The sequence below is a fragment of the Coregonus clupeaformis genome, chromosome 12 (assembly GCF_020615455.1).
Source record: "Coregonus clupeaformis isolate EN_2021a chromosome 12, ASM2061545v1, whole genome shotgun sequence".
Taxonomy (NCBI): domain Eukaryota; kingdom Metazoa; phylum Chordata; class Actinopteri; order Salmoniformes; family Salmonidae; genus Coregonus; species Coregonus clupeaformis.
The window spans coordinates 62195498-62208602 of NC_059203.1; the positions used below are offsets into that span (position 1 = coordinate 62195498).

General features: G+C 42.1%; 1 protein-coding gene across 1 annotated transcript in view; it reads left to right on the forward strand.

Moving 5' to 3' along the window:
• The window catches only part of LOC121578487 (mucin-5AC-like), a 36737-nt gene extending 30105 nt beyond the window's left edge, over positions 1-6632 (forward strand). Inside the window, exons 37-49 of the mRNA XM_045224020.1 lie at positions 43-129; positions 497-675; positions 948-1017; positions 1136-1286; positions 1369-1401; positions 2448-2616; positions 4208-4248; positions 4441-4563; positions 4675-4773; positions 5077-5205; positions 5443-5482; positions 6203-6323; positions 6515-6632. Of these exons, the coding sequence (XP_045079955.1) occupies positions 43-129; positions 497-675; positions 948-1017; positions 1136-1286; positions 1369-1401; positions 2448-2616; positions 4208-4248; positions 4441-4563; positions 4675-4773; positions 5077-5205; positions 5443-5482; positions 6203-6323; positions 6515-6566 (1294 nt within the window). The 3' untranslated portion in view covers positions 6567-6632. The remainder of the gene's footprint in view (positions 1-42; positions 130-496; positions 676-947; positions 1018-1135; positions 1287-1368; positions 1402-2447; positions 2617-4207; positions 4249-4440; positions 4564-4674; positions 4774-5076; positions 5206-5442; positions 5483-6202; positions 6324-6514) is intronic.
• Positions 6633-13105: the final 6473 nt, after the last annotated feature.

The window sequence follows — 13105 nt, forward strand, 5'->3', positions numbered from 1 at the left end:
CCAATCAACCAAACATACCTTACCTACCAAAACCTTACCTACCAGACCGATCCCACCTAGCACACCTACCCCTACGCCTCCAACCTGCCCGTCAGGAAAGACAGCAATCTGTGACATCATACTTAGCCCGTAAGACATGTGACCTTCTAATAACACACTGAGCCAGCGATATTACAAAGACACGTGAATCTGATTGAGGTTGCTAGTTTTGACACTGTATACATAAAAGTCTGTAAACTTTCCAGTAATGGGTTGTTGTTCCATAAAGTATAACCAAACTCATAATGAAACTTACCTTACAGACTTTTTATGCCATATCAAAGTTTTATAGAGCATTCATGAAGTCTTCATAAACACTACATAGATGCTTCACTAATAATTTAGCCTGTAAGGCATACAGTAATCAAATATTTCAAAGTGATCTGTCGTGACATGTTATGTGCCCCATTTGGGTTAGGCCTATATAATAACTTAAATGGGTTCTTTATTCTGGAAGGGTCTTTGAACAATGCCATGACGTTATCCCACCACAACCCTTCTTCGAGGCCTGTAAGTTCGATGTCTGCCACATGCCAAATATCACAATCGGCTGCTCCAGCCTGGAAACCTACGCTGTGATGTGTGCAGGAGCTGGAGTCTGTATCAACTGGAGGAACTCAACTAATGGAAAATGTGGTAGGGAGGGAATTTCATATAAAATAAGGACTGTGTCCCAAATGGCATCGTATTCCCTACATAGTGCACTACTTTTGACCAGGCTCTTGCCAAAAGTAGCGATCTATGTAGGGAATAGGATCCCATTTGGGATGCAGACAAGATGTTAATAAGATTTTAAATAATTATAATAATTGTATGATTTATCATAATGAATTGTATTTTGACAACCTGCATTTACAAACTGTTTACGTACTGTTTTGTCTTTCATTCCATCTTGAACCATATTACAGAACTGATCTGCCCTAAAACCAAAGTGTATAAGGCATGTGGCCCTACTATCCAGCCAACATGCAATTCAAGGTATCCATCTCATTCCCATCTCATTATTTTACATCACTACCTAATGTACATGCATTCTTAAAGGTTTCCATTCCGTTTTTCTCCCTAGTCTGTAACGCATTGTTTTCCCTTATTATAGATACAATGACAAATATGTGCATTCATGTGAGGGAGAACAAAACAGCCGTGACATTGTATGTGACACATTCATGGAGGGCTGCTTCTGCCCCGAGGGTACCATCTTGTTCAACACGTTATCTGACACCTGTGTTCGTGACTGTGGTAAGGATGTGTCACCGTTTGAGGAATATATTGTTTAATTGTGTCTCAAAGTACCACCATGTATGACTTGAAATCTTCTTTTCCCTTCAGGGATGCACTGGACCTGATGGGAATCCCAAACAGGTAAGAATGTAGATCGATTCACTGTGGTGTACATCAGAAGAAATGGTGCGACAGTATATACAACCGAAAATGGTTCAACGGCTCGCTTCACATTACGGCCCTCAAAAAGGTTCTGTATAGAACCCCATTTCTTATTTTCTTCAGTTTACTAGTTTCATTGGGGCTTGTTAGTGGTCCAAGCCCTGAAGGGGCTGGAAGCCCTATTGTTATTATCAATCAATCAAATGTATTTGATAAAGCCCTTTTATCATCAGCAGTAGTCACAAAGGGCTTTACAGATACCCAAGCAGTAAGCAATGCAGAGACAGGAGCACAGTGGCTTTACAGATACCCAAGCAGTAAGCAATGCAGAGACAGGAGCACAGTGGCTTTACAGATACCCAAGCAGTAAGCAATGCAGAGACAGGAGCACAGTGGCTTTACAGATACCCAAGCAGTAAGCAATGCAGAGACAGGAGCACAGTGGCTTTACAGATACCCAAGCAGTAAGCAATGCAGAGACAGGAGCACAGTGGCTTTACAGATACCCAAGCAGTAAGCAATGCAGAGACAGGAATGCAGCGGCAGGTAGCTTAGTGGGTAAGAGCGTTGTGCCAGTAACCAAAAGGTCGCTGGTTCTAATCCCCGAGCTGACTAGGTGAAAAATCTGTCGATGTGCCCTTAAGCAAGGCACTTAACCCTAATTGCTCCTGTAAGTCGCTCTGGATAAGAGCGTCTGCTAAATGACTAAAATGTAAAATGTAAATGTAAACAGGAGCACAGTGGCTTTACAGATACCCAAGCAGTAAGCAATGCAGAGACAGGAGCACAGTGGCTTTACAGATACCCAAGCAGTAAGCAATGCAGAGACAGGAGCACAGTGGCTTTACAGATACCCAAGCAGTAAGCAATGCAGAGACAGGAGCACAGTGACGAGGCAAAACTCCCTAGAAGGCAGGAACCTGGGGAAAAAACCAAGAGAGGAGCCAGGCTCTGAGGGGTGGCCAGTCCTCGTCTTAATGACTTTGAAGTCTCTGCTAACAATGTTTTGTTTTGTCCCAACACAGTTTGGTGAGACTTGGAACAGTAACTGCCAGAAGTGCGAGTGTAATGCTGACACACTGAGTGTCCGGTGTGAACCGGTGAAATGTCCGCCCCAAGAAGTTGCTACCTGTAAGAAGTACGGTGAGGTGTTGGTCAACAAGACAGTGGACTGCTGTCAAATAAATACATGTGGTGAGTAGAGACAGTATTTCAGTTTAGACTAGGTAGAGCCACCTTAACCTACTACCAGGTAACCTGGGTACAGGTCTGTTGGTGCTAAATGTTTGGCATATGACATATGGTGGCCTTTTACTCCACCCCATTCCACTGGCGGCTGAATCACATCACATGTGGCTTACTACACCACAGAAACCCATCTAACCAGACAGTGCAGGGCATGGTCACTGAATTAAAGGCCAACTACACCACACCTCAAAAGTCATGCCCTGTTGTGGTTTAAGCATTAAAAGTGTGAAAAAAAACTGGGGTAAACCAGAGAAAACTGGGGGAAATCCCAAAAAAATTGGAAAAACAAAACCAAGAAAACTGAAATTTTGAGAAAACCCCCCAGAAATAAGCAAAAAATTTAAACATTACAATATTCCAATTGCAATACAGTAGATTTTGAAAGGCCTCACCAATGTGTTCTGCTGTCATGACCACACTTTAGAGTGTCTCATCCTGCAGCACAGCATTCTGGGAGAAGTTGAGGTCAGGTCCAATATTGACTGTTTACCCAAGAGGGAAATAGGTTGGGCTATCCTAGAAATGTTTTAGTGAAATATAATATTTATCATTTTGCATATGCTTTTATCCAAAGCATGAGTACATTTTTACGTATGGGTGGTCCCGGGAATCAAACCCATTATCCTGGTGTTGCAATACTCTACCAAGATGGATGACTGTGTAATAAATACTTAGTGAAGCCTCAATTTAATTATTTATAAAGCCTTTATTAAGCGGTGCTAATGCCACCCTATATAAAGCACATCTTTGTCACATTTGACATTGGTGGTTATGTCATACAGTTATGCCACGTTTATGAACCATTCATAAAGCATGACATACGGTTATAGATGATTTGTAACACATTTATGTAGTGTTTATGAAGCCTTTATACTGTAAGCTGCACATCATTTGAAGAGGGACCGAAAGGTTAATAGCTGACGTGCATAAAAACGGTGCCTCCATGTCCTTACCACAAATGCCTTGTTTGCTAAGTTCGTCGTATTGTACAGTGCTCTCCGTTACTCTGTTTTTGTATCAGCATTAGCACAGTACACATGATCACAATTCCAGCTCCAAGATGGCGGCAATTTAAAAAACCCAAAAAGTAGATTGTGCTGATTTACTGGCACATTGGACCATCTCATTGGACCATCTCATTGGACCATCTCATTGGACCATCTCATTGGACCATCTCATTGGACCATGTCATTGGACCATCTCATTGGACCATCTCATTGGACCATGTCATTGGACCATCTCATTGGACCATCTCATTGGACCATCTCATTGGACCATGTCATTGGACCATCTCATTGGACCATCTCATTGGACCATCTCATTGGACCATCTCATTGGACCATCTCATTGGACCATCTCATTGGACCATCTCATTGGACCATCTCATTGGACCATGTCATTGGACCATGTCATTGGACCATGTCATTGGACCATCTCATTGAACCATGTCACGCGCTGTAATGTAAAATCTGTGTATAGTGGTAACATGGTGCAGGTATCAACAACTGTCTGACCCTTTTATTGTGTGTTCTTTCAGTGCCCAAACCTGTCTGTGTCCACAATAATACTGAATTCACGGTGAGCAGTGACACTTTTTTTGATATCAGAGCAGTATTACAATAAATCATTTGTACATTTTTTATAAAATATACCTAAATATTGATGTACCAATCACAGATTGCCCCTTTAAGTCGTCTTGAGAGCCACTGAGGACCCAAGCTTAATGTTTTGCTACAGCACATGATACTAACTCTTGCTTGCACTCTCCAGCTTGGTGAAAATGTTCCCAGCGGCATCTGTGAGGAGTGCAAGTGTGGCCCTGAAAAGGATCCAGTCTCCGAGCTATATGTTGTTGAGTGTGTCCAAATCGACTGTTCCACCACCTGCCAAACGGTACTGTACTCGGGATAATGGCAAACTCGGTTTAACATTTTAAATGGTAGGCTATACAGTTTGATATGAAGGACATCCGCTAATGATGCCACCTTGTTGATTCCCGTCCAGGGTTATGAGTATGGAGTCGTACCTGGGGAATGCTGTGGAACATGTGTCCAGAAGGAATGTGTTGTAGCTCTACCAAACGCCACATCTCACATCATTCAGGTGACACTGATGAGATAATTCACCCAATTTAGATTATTATTAATATCAGGTATCTTTGTGATATCACAAATGGACGAATGACGTCACTAATGAGAACTTATTATAAGTGCTTACAAATGTTTATAAATGCATCATAAATGTTATAGGTCTAAATGCTTAAGAATTGTAATGCTTGTTTACATTTTCAAACCATGAAGTACTTATTTCTGAAAAGCTTATAAATTATTTAGCAATGCTTATTTATTTAAGTTTTTATAACGTGCAGCATTAACTTACCAACATCTCTTTCCTGCTACCTGACAGCTTGGGGAGTTGTGGTCGCCCCCTAGTGACCGCTGTGTGAAGTATGACTGCACAAAGAGAAACGACCAGTTCATCGTTGTGAAAACCAAATTGGAATGCCCAGTGTTCAGTCCAGAAGACTGTGTCCCTGTAAGTAGATGAGAAAACTGGTTGAATTTGTTTCTTTAAAGTAAAGTAACTATATCTAAATATGCTGTTTGCTTCATAGGATAGTAACTTGTAGGTTATATTGAATTTACACCCTAGTAACATTTCAAATCTGATCATAGTTTTCCATTATAACATCTATACTGTGTTCTCCAACTCAATAGACTGTAACTAGTCATATCCAAATGTAACTGTACACTATTCTTTTTGACATCACAGGGAACTGAGAAAACTGATGCAAATGGCTGTTGCACATCCTGTAAGTAACAAAACAACGGATTTATTTATAAATATTCATGATTTGTGTCTTTTTTGTTCATACATCAGATCTACTAGTCAAACATAATCTCTTGTGAACATAACCTCTTGTGAACATAACCTCTTGTGAACATAACTTCTTATGTTCATAACCTCTTGTGAACATAACCTCTTATGAACATAACCTCTTGTGAACATAACCTCTTGTGAACATAACCTCTTGTGAACATAACCTCTTGTGAACATAACCTCTTGTGAACATAATCTCTTGTGAACATAACCTCTTGTGAACATAACATCTTGTGAACATAACATCTTGTGAACATAACCTCTTGTGAACATAACCTCTTGTGAACATAACCTCTTATGTTCATAACCTTTTGTGAACATAACCTCTTATGACACAATAAATCAATGTTGAGTTACTGTAGATGAAACTGAATGCAGATATGATGAGAGTCTGATGGTTCTGGAATATATAATAATCTACTGGATGTAGTTCTATTTCGATAGCCAGAAAACCAGACCCTGTTTTGTGAGGACATTCCGGTCCTTGTGCTCAGTTTCATTGCCAAATACGCATGACAAGGCGTGGCAAGGAGTTCAGTTATAGCTAAAACCAGGCAACTTTTTCAAGTAGCTCAAAGTCCAAGCACTTTACATAGTAAGGGGGAAACTCACCTCTTTAAAATGTCCTCCCTAACTCTGTCTCCCACCCCAGGCACTCCAATCAGTCACTGTGATGTGAAGAACACCACCACCTACCTAGAGGTGACAGACTGCAGGTCTACTGTGCCCGTGGAGATCGCAGCCTGCGGGGGATCCTGTGGAACATCTTCTATGTGAGTAGAAACTCAAAATAAGCACACACACACACAGAAACAAACGCAACATGCATTTGGGTCTTGCAGAAATGTGTACGGGTGGAATTGGATTGAAGGGTGAGAATTCAATGGGAGTCGACCTATTGCAGAATGAATTGGGACTGTTTCTAACAGTGTTGTTTGTATGTCCTGTTTATCACTCCCTCCAGGAAATACACGACGCTGCTGTTCTGGTTACTGATGGATTTATTCTTCTACTAAATTCTCCACCGTCATCAATCCACCGTCGAACTGTTTAAATACATTTCAACACATGCACAAAAAACAAGTTGGCGTGTCACGCCCTGGCTCTGGGGACACTGTTATGTTGAGCCAGGGTGTGTAGATCTATGGGTTTTGTTTCTATGGGTGTTTATTTCTATGTTGGCCAGAGTGACTCCCAATCAGAGGCAACGAGTGTCAGCTGTCGTGGGTTGTCTCTGATTGGGAGCCATATTTAAACTGTCTGTTTTTCATTCGGGTTTGTGGGATTTTGTTCTATTTTGGTTTGTGTAAAACCGTAGACATCACGTTATCGTCTGTTGTTTTGATCGTGTGATCATTTATTTAATAAATATGTTCGCTTTCAACGCTGCGCCTTGGTCCTCCTCATTGGTAGACGATCGTGACATGGCGTTCACGTTACAGAAACCTTGCACGTACATATGCGCAACAAATAATTAACATAATTAACATACCTCGCTGGCTGCACACAACTGAGAGGGAAATGGGTCCACTTAGAAACAAGAATACTTGTAAATAAACACGTCATTAATTTAACTTATCTTTCAGAGTACTAAACTTTACCGCCGCTACTTTACCGCGACGTCTGGAACTTGTCACCACTAAAAGCGTCCCAACACAACATAGAATGTACAGATAGTTCCTATCACATAAATACAAGCAAAATCAATATTCAAAATACAAGTTGTACAAATAATAATGATATTATGTAAAACCTATTAATAATGACATGAATAACATTTATGGCAGTTAAACTCCCACCAAATCACATCCTTTGGGATTTCACCTCACAAAATAACCATAACATTCATTCTGCTTCAAGCAGTAAAACTGTCTTGTATACAGGCCTGTCAAGATACACTGGCTTTGTAGTGCGTTTTCCCTGGTTATCTAAGGTTGAGTCACTAATTAACAGTTTTACCTTTCTGACTCTTCCATCAGTGCTAGGGTACACCTGTGCTACTCTTGCTAATCTCAATTGCTTTGAATCTGTAGTGGACTTGATTCTTTGGATTCTGTTAGCCACAAAGACGTGGAATCGTCTTGCATCATTGTTTATATCCAAGGACAACCTTTGAGTCTGTCCAAAAATGTTCTTGAAGACCATCTATTTCGAGCTCCTTTCTGAGCACAACACTTGTCCTTGCTGCTACCACTGCTGCAGATAACTCAAGGCGTGGTATTGTGGTCACTTTGGTGGGGGCAACACGTGCTTTCCCCATGACTAACGATCAATGGACATCCCCATTGGTGTTGATTGTTCTGAGATAAGTACAATCCCCATAGCCTGTGACGCTGGCATCTGAGAAGTGGTGAAGCTCGTACTGTTTGACATCTATGACGTTTGCTGGAATATAGCACCTTCTGATCCTAACATTAGACAAGTTTTGTAGATCTTGTAGCCAAGATTCCCACTGTGTCTTGAGCTCCTCTGAGAGTGGTTCATCCCAACCGGCCTTGTCTCGACACAGTTGTTGCAATATCTGCTTTCCTAGAAGAATGAATGGGGCTACAAACCCCAATGGGTCGTAGATGGAAGCTACTGTTGATAGCACTCCTCTTCTGGTCAACGGGTGTTCCTTGACTGTAACTCTGAGCTGAAAGTCATCAGAGGACACGCACCATTGCACTCCGAGAGCTCTTTCCATGAGTGGCTCTCCCAAAGCCATATCAAGGTTTTTGACACTTTCAGCGCACTCTTCCTTTGGTATTGATTTCAATACATGCTTGCTGTTGGAGACAAACTTATGTAGTCTTAGCTTGCCTGTGCTGCAAAGACCTCTTGCTTCCTTGATGAGTTGAATTGCCTCAGCATCAGACGTTACACTCACCAGTCCATCGTCAACATAAAAATTCCTTTGGATGAATTTAACAGCGGTTTGGTTAAATTCATCCTGACCTTTAGCGGCTAGATGTTTGAGACCAAAATTGGCACAGCCGGGTGAGGAGGCTGCCCCAAACAGATGGACTTTCATCCGGAAAGTTGATGGCGGAGACATCAGGTCACCATTCTCCCACCATAAGAACCTCAGGTAGTCTTGGTCTTCCGGTCTTACATGGAACTGATGGAACATTCGCTCCACCACCACATCACACATAATAGCAATTGGGCCCTTGCGAAACCTGCAGAGTCCCTGTCCATCTTCCAAAAACATCTGAAACCCTCTTCAAATAGTATCTTAAATAATACCACCCCCCCTCCCCCCCTCCCCCCCTCCCCCCTCCCCCTATGGGCCTCCCGATCAGCGTTGCCAACTCCTCAGTAAGGAAAGTAGCTATTGGCTGTCCTAAAAGTCGCTAAATGACGTCATCACCTAATTTGCATAACTTGCCATGTGCATGTAATTGTGATGGGCGCTGTAGGAGAGAGGAATAACGCTGTAGGAGAGAGGAATAACGCTGTAGGAGAGAGGAATAACACTGTAGAAGTGAGGAATAACGCTGTAGGAGAGAGGAATAACGCTGTAGGAGGGAGGAATAACGCTGTAGGAGAGAGGAATAACGCTGTAGGAGAGAGGAATAATGCTGTAGGAGAGAGGAATAATGCTGTAGGAGGGAGGAATAACGCTGTAGGAGAGAGGAATAACGTCGTGGGAGAGAGGAATAATTAATGAATTAATTATTAATTAATTACTTTTCCCACTCAATTCTGAAACGTTATGCAGGGGACCGCAGTTAGGCAAATTGGTGCTGTGACGTCAAGACAACTGCAAAATGTCAAATCAAGGAGCCAGTAGCGGAACTCTGAATTTTTCTTTTTTGCAACACTGATTGAAGTTCTCTAACCTAGCTAGATAATTAACGCTGCAAATGAACCCAACTCTAACAATCAAGTTGTTTTGTTACCAATATCTAGCTAGGTTAAGAGTACCGCCGGCCAGAGTATATCGACTGGTGAGTCGATATATGATGTTAACGAGCTAGCTGGCTGACTAGCTTGGTAGCTGGCTGGCTAACTCACATGCCTCAAGTCGCATTGGGTAGCGGACCAAACTCCACTCCAAGGTAAGGAGGAAGCTCATCAGAAACTTCCTTCACCATGGAGTAGAGTTTAGTCCGCTATCATTGTCAGAGAAAACAGACAGACTTCAAGAAAAGTCCATGTAACGTTAGCTAAAACAATCATGATTAACGTTACCTCAAACTTCTACGCTGTTGCAGTTGATATATTGGATTTCGTGTTGTGCCGATGTGAAGAATAGTTTATTTAAGTGCAATTGTTATTTAAACGCGACATTTATTATAAAATTGTCCCAACTTGTACTCCTCCATCGACAGGGCTGCCAAGTTGTACAACATTCAAATTCTTCCGGTGGAATAACAAGGGAAGATGGTGGATAAATAAGATAGTTTCCTCAGGCTGTTTACCGTTAAAATAAAATGTCACGGTTCCTGTCTGTGTAAGTGGGCGTTTCAACTCTCGCGTGAACTCACGGTTCCTCCATAATATCTGGCATGCTCACGCGAGAGAGGGAACAGCTGGAACACATTGGCTATATAGTATAAATTCATGAAAGCAAAATTAAGCTTTTGGTTTTTTAATTTCAGGTTCGAGTCAGGCATAAGGTTAGCAGTGGGGTTAAGGTTAGGGACTAAAATCACATTTTAAGATAAATTGTAGAAATGGTCGGGGTTTATGACTTTGTGGCTGTGGTAACTAGTGACGACCAGGCACAACCCCGATATAAAGTAATATACTCACATACTCCAACACACTCAACCCCCCTCCTCCACAATCCACCATAAAATCCAATACTCAACGGCTGTTATATCCCAGAGCCCAACCCGAGAAATAACTTGATCTACGAGTGCACATACAGTTAAAGCTGATTGAGAAAGCATGCAAATTGAGCAGAAATTGACAACAATGTGAGATTTGATTAATCTACTTCATCTATGTCAAGTCCTAGGTGATGGAGATCAGATCCACCCTCTTCACCTGAGACACAAACACTCTGATCCCCTGTTGTAACCATTTTCCCAAGCATCTCCATGCGGTCAGACCTTTGATTATTTTGTGCCACCTGGGCCACAATGATAAACCCCCTCTCTGATTGTCCGAGTGTGACCCCCTCCCCATGGGTTACTGCAGCCAGTGTTGCCAGCACTGCCACTACCTGGGTGGGCGTACCCCACCGGAATCCCCACCGGCTAGGTAAAAGGTCGTCAAGGTTCTCATTAGCAGCTTTGAGAATTTCCTTGTATATTATGCTCTCCCATCAGGGGGCTCTGGCTTTGTAGGACCAACCCTGCCAGGCAGGCTCAGAATCTTGAGGGGGCGGTGCTGCTCAAGTAGGTCTCTGACCGCATTTATTTCTCTATTTAGGCTGCATATTCACAGCAGGTCCATAAAATAGATGGGAACTTCTCTTTGGTGTATGGGTCGCTCAGGTGGGTGTCCAGGTTATAGGGTTAGGGATCTTTCCATCATGATAGGACAATGAATAATTAGATTAGATGTTTACTATATTTAAAAATGTATATCCCTCATCTACACAAAATTGAAAGCTCTCTCTCACTACCCCTGTTCATAGACCCCGGTCGGCTCTGGGATATGCAACCATTTCCCCTCTCACTCACTTAACGCCGTACCTTTTCAAACACAAAAATGCACACCACATGGCTGACTGCGGAAGAAATGGGCCGAGCGTGCAAACGCACCCGCATCCACATCTGCTGCAAGGGGGAAAGGACGCCAGAGAGAACACAGGACCAACCACAACAACCATCCGCCAAAACAACAACCTCCCGCCAAAAAAATCCATGTTCTAATTATTTGTATATAAAGATGTATTATTCTGCTTGTTATATCGTTTTATCCATTTATAAAATACTATACTTACTATAAATATTATTTAATATTACAATCCCTATCATTGCTAGTATCAGGTGCTCCAATATTTGACTCCTCCATTACAACTTTTAGAATAGCCATGGAGTAGTCTTTGTGTCTCTGAACATTTGGTTGTCAATATATAATTTATCCACCACTAGTGCAACACGTTTCCCTTTTAATCTGTTTTCCTTGAAGATTGGATACAGAACTTTGCGCCTTTCTACAATCTCCTTCGGGAACTGATCATTCATGCCTATTTTCGTGCCAGCAAGTCTCCTTCCCAGGCTTTTCACCATAGCTTTGTCCTTAAAAAAAGCAAATTTGGCAACGATTGGGCGCTCATATTTTTGTCCTCTTTTTCCGAAACGATGTACACGTTCGAGTTGGATTTTATCGACAGCCTCGAGTGGGATTTGCAGCGCTGTATGCAGGAAGTCCTTCATAATATTCTCTGTTATTTCTCCCTCCTTTTCCTGAATACCCGTAAGTACTAGATTTTCCCTCATCGATCTAGTTTGGATGTCTAGTAAGGCTTCTCTCAGAAGATTGTTCTCCTTTTTTAATTCCCTAACGTCCGTTTCCATTTTAGAGACTGTCACTTTTATTTCTTTGGTTTCTTTCTCCATTACCAAAGCTTTTTCGTCACTCATTTGAAGACTCGCTTTCAACTCTTTTACGTCTTTACTGACCAGTTCTAGTATGCCCAATTTGTCATTTATCGACTTCAACAGGTCGCTTTCCACACTTACCATACCCAGTGGTGAAAAGCATATATCATCTGTATCTGTCGATGAGTCGCGTTTTCTTTTGGGGATCGGCTCTCCACGCTTGTCTTCAGTCATGTTTGGGTGTTGCTTGTTGTAGTAATATTTGTCGATATATTTCTCTAGCCTTATGATCTTATTTCTGTTATTATCCAGATTGAATTATATTAACTGCGAATATATGAAATGCTAATATTTAGTCTAACTTACTGATTTTGAATATTATGTTTTTATCTTGAGGTGTTTTGTACCGATTTCTATTCAATACGCCATCTTGTTTACGCGCCTACTCTGGTCTTCTTTCCCAAACTGTTGCCACAAAGTTGCCACAAAGTTGTAAGCACAGAATCGTCTAGAAATATAATTGTATGCTGTAGCTTTAAGATTTCACTTCACTGGAACTAAGAGGCCTAGCCCCAACCATGAAAAACAGCCCCTGACCATTATTCCATATCCACCAAATTTTACAGTTGGCACTATGCATTGGGGCAGGTTCTTCTGTCAGACTGCCAGATGATGAAGCGCTATTCATCACTCCAGAGAACGCCTTTCCACTGCCCCAGAGTAAAATGGCGACGAGCTTTAGACCACTCCAGCCGACGCTTGGCATTGCGCATGGTGATCTTAGGCTTGTGTGCGGCTGCTCGGCCATGGAAACCCATTTCATGAAGCTCCCGACTAACAGTTATTGTGCTGACTTTGCTTCCAGAGGCAGTTTGTAACTTGGTAGAGAGTGTTGCAACCAAGGACAGACGTTTTCTACGTGCTTCAGTACTCGGCGGTCCCGTTCTGTGAGCTTGTGTGGCCTACCACTTTGCGGCTTAGTCGTTGTTGCTCCTAGACGTTTCCACTTCACAATAACAGCACTTACAGTTGACCGGGGCAGATCTAGCAGGGCAGAAATTTATTAAACTGAC